Consider the following 6000-nt stretch of genomic DNA (forward strand, 5'->3'; position numbering starts at 1 on the left):
CACTGCGGAGGGAATCTCAGGGTTCCTGCTCCTCTCAACAGTGGGAAATTTAGGGCAATTAGTCCACCGTTGTCACTGCGGAGGGCATCTCTGGGTTCCTGCTCCTCTCAACAGTGGGAAATCTGGGGCATTTTAGTCCACTGTTGTCACTGCGGAGGGAATCTCTGGGTTCCTGCTCCTCTCAACAGTGGGAAATTTAGGGCAATTAGTCCACTATTGTCACAGCGGAGGGAATCTCTGGGTTCCTGCTCCTCTCAAAAGTGGGAAATTTAGTGCAATTAGTCCACTGTTGTCACTGCGGAGGGAATCTCTGGGTTCCTGCTCCTCTCAACAGTGGGAAATCTAGGGCAATTAGTCCACTGTTGTCACTGCGGAGGGAATCTCTGGGTTCCTGCTCCTCTCAACAGTGGGAAATCTAGGGCAAATTAGTTATGGAGATGTTAGTGGCAGACTGGCATAGTAAGGACATAGAGGTTAACAGTAAGGACATGGAGACTTACAATGAGGACGTGGGGACTTACGATAAGGACATGACGACTTACAATGAGGACATGGAGACTTACTGCCTTAAGAAAGGTCTTACAGCTACATGCCTCACAGCGGCATGCCTTACTGCCACACGTCTCACAGCTACATGCCTTACTGTATATGCCTTACCAGCTGCATGCCATACCACTATGCTACTGCGCTCTTGCGACTGCGGAGGGAATCTCTGGGTTCCTGCTCCTCTCAACAGTGGAAAATCTAGGGCAAATTAGTCCACTGTTGTCACTGCGGAGGGAATCTCTGGGTTCCTGCTCCTCTCAACAGTGGGAAATTTAGGGCAATTAGTCCACTGTTGTCACTGCGGAGGGAATCTCTGGGTTCCTGCTCCTCTCAACAGTGGGAAATTTAGGGCAATTAGTCCACTGTTGTCACTGCGGAGGGAATCTCTGGGTTCCTGCTCCTCTCAACAGTGGGAAATCTAGGGCAAATTAGTCCACTGTTGTCACTGCGGAGGGAATCTCTGGGTTCCTGCTCCTCTCAAAAGTGGGAAATTTAGGGCAATTAGTCCACTATTGTCACTGCGGAGGGAATCTCTGGGTTCCTGCTCCTCTCGAAAGTGGGAAATTTAGGGCAATTAGTCCACTATTGTCACTGCGGAGGGAATCTCTGGGTTCCTGCTCCTCTCAAAAGTGGAAAATTTAGGGCAATTAGTCCACTGTTGTCACTGCGGAGGGAATCTCTGGGTTCCTGCTCCTCACAACAACGGGAAATTTAGGGCAATTAGTCCACTGTTGTCACTGCGGAGGGAATCTCTGGGTTCCTGCTCCTCTCAACAGTGGGAAATTTAGGGCAATTAGTCCACTGTTGTCACTGCGGAGGGAATCTCTGGGTTCCTGCTCCTCTCAACAGTGGGAAATCTAGGGCAAATTAGTTATGGAGATGTTAGTGACAGACTGGCATAGTAAGGACATAGAGGATTACAGTAAGGACATGGAGACTTACAATGAGGACGTGGGGACTTACGATAAGGACATGACGACTTACAATGAGGACGTGGGGACTTACGATAAGGACATGACGACTTACAATGAGGACATGGAGACTTACTGCCTTAAGAAAGGTCTTACAGCTACATGCCTCACAGCGGCAGTATTTATGCCCACCTCTGCCAGAAATATACATATCAAAATGTCATTTTTGCATGAATAATAGAGTTATTATCAAGGTAACTTGCATATTGTAAAAACTTTTTTGGGACCCCTCATATAGGGTTAGCGAATGCTGCGGCAACCTAATCATAGGTGGTTGTGGTGGTGGTGCTGCTGCTGGCTGCTGCTTGCTGGCTGCTGCTGCCTGCTGACTGGCTGCTGGCTGCTGGCTGCTGCTGCTTGCTGCTGCTGGCTGCTGGCTGCTTGCTACTGCTTGCTGCTGGCTGCTTGCTGCTGCTTGCTGTTGCTTGCTGCTGCTGGCTGCTGCTGCTTGCTGCTGGCTGCTGCTGGCTGCTGCTGCTGCTGGCTGCTGCTTGCTGGCTGCTGCTGGCTGCTGCTTGCTGCTGCTTGCTGCTGCTGGCTGCTGCTTGCTGCTGCTGGCTGCTGCTTGCTGCTGCTGGCTGCTGCTTGCTGCTGTTTGCTGGTGCTGGCTCGTGCTGGCTGCTGCGTGCTGGCTGCTGCTTGCTGCTGCTTGCTGCTTGCTGCTGGCTGCTGCTGAAATTGAGGGCAATTAGTCCACTGTTGTCACTGCGGAGGGAATCTCTGGGTTCCTGCTCCTCTCACCAGTGGGAAATTTAGGGCAATTAGTCCACTGTTGTCACTGCGGAGGGAATCTCTGGGTTCCTGCTCCTCTCAACAGTGGGAAATTTAGGGCAATTAGTCCACTGTTGTCACTGCGGAGGGAATCTCTGGGTTCCTGCTCCTCTCAAAAGTGGGAAATTTAGTGCAATTAGTCCACTGTTGTCACTGCGGAGGGAATCTCTGGGTTCCTGCTCCTCTCAACAGTGGGAAATTTAGGGCAATTAGTCCACTGTTGTCACTGCGGAGGGAATCTCTGCGTTCCTGCTCCTCTCAACAGTGGAAAATTTAGGGCAATTAGTCCACTGTTGTCACTGCGGAGGGAATCTCTGGGTTCCTGCTCCTCTCAACAGTGGGAAATCTAGGGCAAATGAGTGCACTGTTGTCACTGCGGAGGGAATCTCTGGGTTCCTGCTCCTCTCACCAGTGGGAAATTTAGGACAATTAGTCCACTATTGTCACTGCGGAGGGAATCTCTGGGTTCCTGCTCCTCTCAAAAGTGAGAAATTTAGTGCAATTAGTCCACTGTTGTCACTGCGGAGGGAATCTCTGGGTTCCTGCTCCTCTCAACAGTGGGAAATTTAGGGCAATTAGTCCACTGTTGTCACTGCGGAGGGAATCTCTGGGTTCCTGCTCCTCTCAACAGTGGGAAATCTAGGGCAAATTAGTCCACTGTTGTCACTGCGGAGGGAATCTCTGGGTTCCTGCTCCTCTCAACAGTGGGAAATTTAGAGCAATTAGTCCACTATTGTCACTGCGGAGGGAATCTCTGGGTTCCTGCTCCTCTCAAAAGTGGGAAATTTAGGGCAATTAGTCCACTGTTGTCACTGCGGAGGGAATCTCTGGGTTCCTGCTCCTCTCAACAGTGGGAAATCTAGGGCAAATTAGTTATGGAGATGTTAGTGGCAGACTGGCATAGTAAGGACATAGAGGATTACAGTAAGGACATGGAGACTTACAATGAGGACGTGGGGACTTACGATAAGGACATGACGACTTACAATGAGGACATGGAGACTTACTGCCTTAAGAAAGGTCTTACAGCTACATGCCTCACAGCGGCATGCCTTACTGCCACATGTCTCACAGCTACATGCCTTACTGTATATGCCTTACCAGCTGCATGCCATACCGCTATGCTACTGCGCTCTTGTGACTGCGGAGGGAATCTCTGGGTTCCTGCTCCTCTCAACAGAGGGAAATTTAGGGCAATTAGTCCACTATTGTCACTGCGGAGGGAATCTCTGGGTTCCTACTCCTCTCAAAAGTGGGAAATTTAGGGCAATTAGTCCACTGTTTTCACTGCGGAGGGAATCTCTGGGTTCCTGCTCATCTCAACACTGGGAAATTTAGGGCAATTAGTCCACTGTTGTCACTGCGGAGAGAATCTCTGGGTTCCTGCTCCTCTCAACAGTGGGAAATCTAGGGCAAATTAGTTATGGAGATGTTAGTGGCAGACTGGCATAGTAAGAACATAGAGGATTACAGTAAGGACATGGAGACATACAATGAGGACGTGGGGACTTACGATAAGGACATGACGACTTACAATGAGGACATGGAGACTTACTGCCTTAAGAAAGGTCTTACAGCTACATGCCTCACAGCGGCAGTATTTATGCCCATCTCTGCCAGAAATATACATATCAAAATGTCATTTTTGCATGAATAATAGAGTTATTATCAAGGTAACTTGCATATTGTAAAAACATTTTTGGGCCCCTCATATAGGGCCCCGGTTAGCGAATGCTGCGGCAACCTAATCATAGGTGGTTGTGGTGGTGGTGCTGCTGCTGGCTGCTGCTTGCTGCTGGCTGGTGGCTGCTGCTGGCTGCTGCTTGCTGTCTGCTGCTGACTGGCTGCTGGCTGCTGCTGCTTGCTGCTGCAGGCTGCTTGCTGCTTGCTGGCTGCTGGGGCTGCTGGCTGCTGCTTGCTGCTCCTTGCTGCTGCTGGCTGCTGCTGGCTGCTTGCTGCTGTTGGCTGCTGCTTGATGCTGCTGGCTGCTGCTGGCTAGTGCTTGCTGCTGCTTGCTGGTGCTTGCTGCTGCTGGCTGCTGCTTGCTGCTGCTGGCTGCTGCTTGCTGCTGCTTGCTGCTGGCTGCTTGCTGCTGCTGGCTGCTGCTGGCTGCTTGCTGCTGCAGGCTGCTGGCTGCTTTCTTGGTGCTGTTACCTGCTGCTTGCTGGCTGCTGCTGGCTGCTTGCTGGCTGCTGCTTGCTGCTGCTGGCTGCTGCTTGCTGCTGCTTGCTGCTGCTTGCTTCTGGCTGCTGCTGGCTGCTGGCTGCTGCTGAAATTGAGGGGAATTAGTCCACTGTTGTCACTGCGGAGGGAATCTCTGGGTTCCTGCTCCTCTCACCAGTGGGAAATTTAGGGCAGTTAGTCCACTGTTGTCACTGCGGAGGGAATCTCTGGGTTCCTGCTCCTCTCACCAGTGGGAAATTTAGGGCAGTTAGTCCACTGTTGTCACTGCGGAGGGAATCTCTGGGTTCCTGCTCCTCTCAACAGTGGAACATTTAGGGCAATTAGTCCACTGTTGTCACTGCGGAGGGAATCTCTGGGTTCCTGCTCCTCTCACCAGTGGGAAATTTAGGGCAATTAGTCCACTGTTGTCACTGCGGAGGGAATCTCTGGGTTCCTGCTCCTCTCAACAGTGGAAAATCTAGGGCAAATCAGTCCACTGTTGTCACTGCGGAGGGAATCTCTGGGTTCCTGCTCCTCTCAACAGTGGGAAATTTAGGGCAATTAGTCCACTGTTGTCACTGCGGAGGGAATCTCTGGGTTCCTGCTCCTCTCAACAGTGGAAAATTTAGGGCAATTAGTCCACTGTTGTCACTGCGGAGGGAATCTCTGGGTTCCTGCTCCTCTCAACAGTGGGAAATCTAGGGCAAATTAGTGCACTGTTGTCACTGCGGAGGGAATCTCTGGGTTCCTGCTCCTCTCACCAGTGGGAAATTTAGGGCAATTAGTCCACTGTTGTCACTGCGGAGGGAATCTCTGGGTTCCTGCTCCTCTCAACACTGGGAAATTTAGGGCAATTAGTCCACTATTGTCACTGCGGAGGGAATCTCTGGGTTCCTGCTCCTCTCAAAAGTGGGAAATTTAGTGCAATTAGTCCACTGTTGTCACTGCGGAGGGAATCTCTGGGTTCCTGCTCCTCTCAACAGTGGGAAATCTAGGGCAAATTAGTTATGGAGATGTTAGTGGCAGACTGGCATAGTAAGGACATAGAGGATTACAGTAAGGACATGAAGACTTACAATGAGGACGTGGGGACTTACAATAAGGGCATGACGACTTACAATGAGGACATGGAGACTTACTGCCTTAAGAAAGGTCTTACAGCTACATGCCTCACAGCGGCATGCCTTACTGCCACACGTCCCACAGCTACATGCCTTACTGTATATGCCTTACCAGCTGCATGCCATACCGCTATGCTACTGCGCTCTTGCGACTGCGGAGGGAATCTCTGGGTTCCTGCTCCTCTCAACAACGGGAAATTTAGGGCAATTAGTCCACTGTTGTCACTGCGGAGGGAATCTCTGGGTTCCTGCTCCTCTCAACAGTGGAAAATCTAGGGCAAATCAGTCCACTGTTGTCACTGCGGAGGGAATCTCTGGGTTCCTGCTCCTTACAACAGTGGGAAATTTAGGGCAATTAGTCCACTGTTGTCACTGCGGAGGGAATCTCTGGGTTCCTGCTCCTCTCAACAGTGGAAAATCTAGGGCAA

General features: G+C 51.0%; 1 protein-coding gene across 1 annotated transcript in view; it reads right to left on the reverse strand.

The window, feature by feature from the left end:
• The window catches only part of LOC135369134 (paternally-expressed gene 3 protein-like), a 32317-nt gene extending 26758 nt beyond the window's left edge, over positions 1–5559 (reverse strand). Inside the window, exons 1-2 of the mRNA XM_064602795.1 lie at positions 5549–5559; positions 2047–2189 (exon numbers count right to left, since the gene is read on the reverse strand). Coding sequence (XP_064458865.1) covers positions 2047–2189; positions 5549–5559 — 154 coding nt within the window. The remainder of the gene's footprint in view (positions 1–2046; positions 2190–5548) is intronic.
• Positions 5560–6000: the final 441 nt, after the last annotated feature.

This window comes from Ornithodoros turicata, chromosome 9 (genome assembly GCF_037126465.1).
Source record: "Ornithodoros turicata isolate Travis chromosome 9, ASM3712646v1, whole genome shotgun sequence".
In the NCBI taxonomy this organism is placed as follows: domain Eukaryota; kingdom Metazoa; phylum Arthropoda; class Arachnida; order Ixodida; family Argasidae; genus Ornithodoros; species Ornithodoros turicata.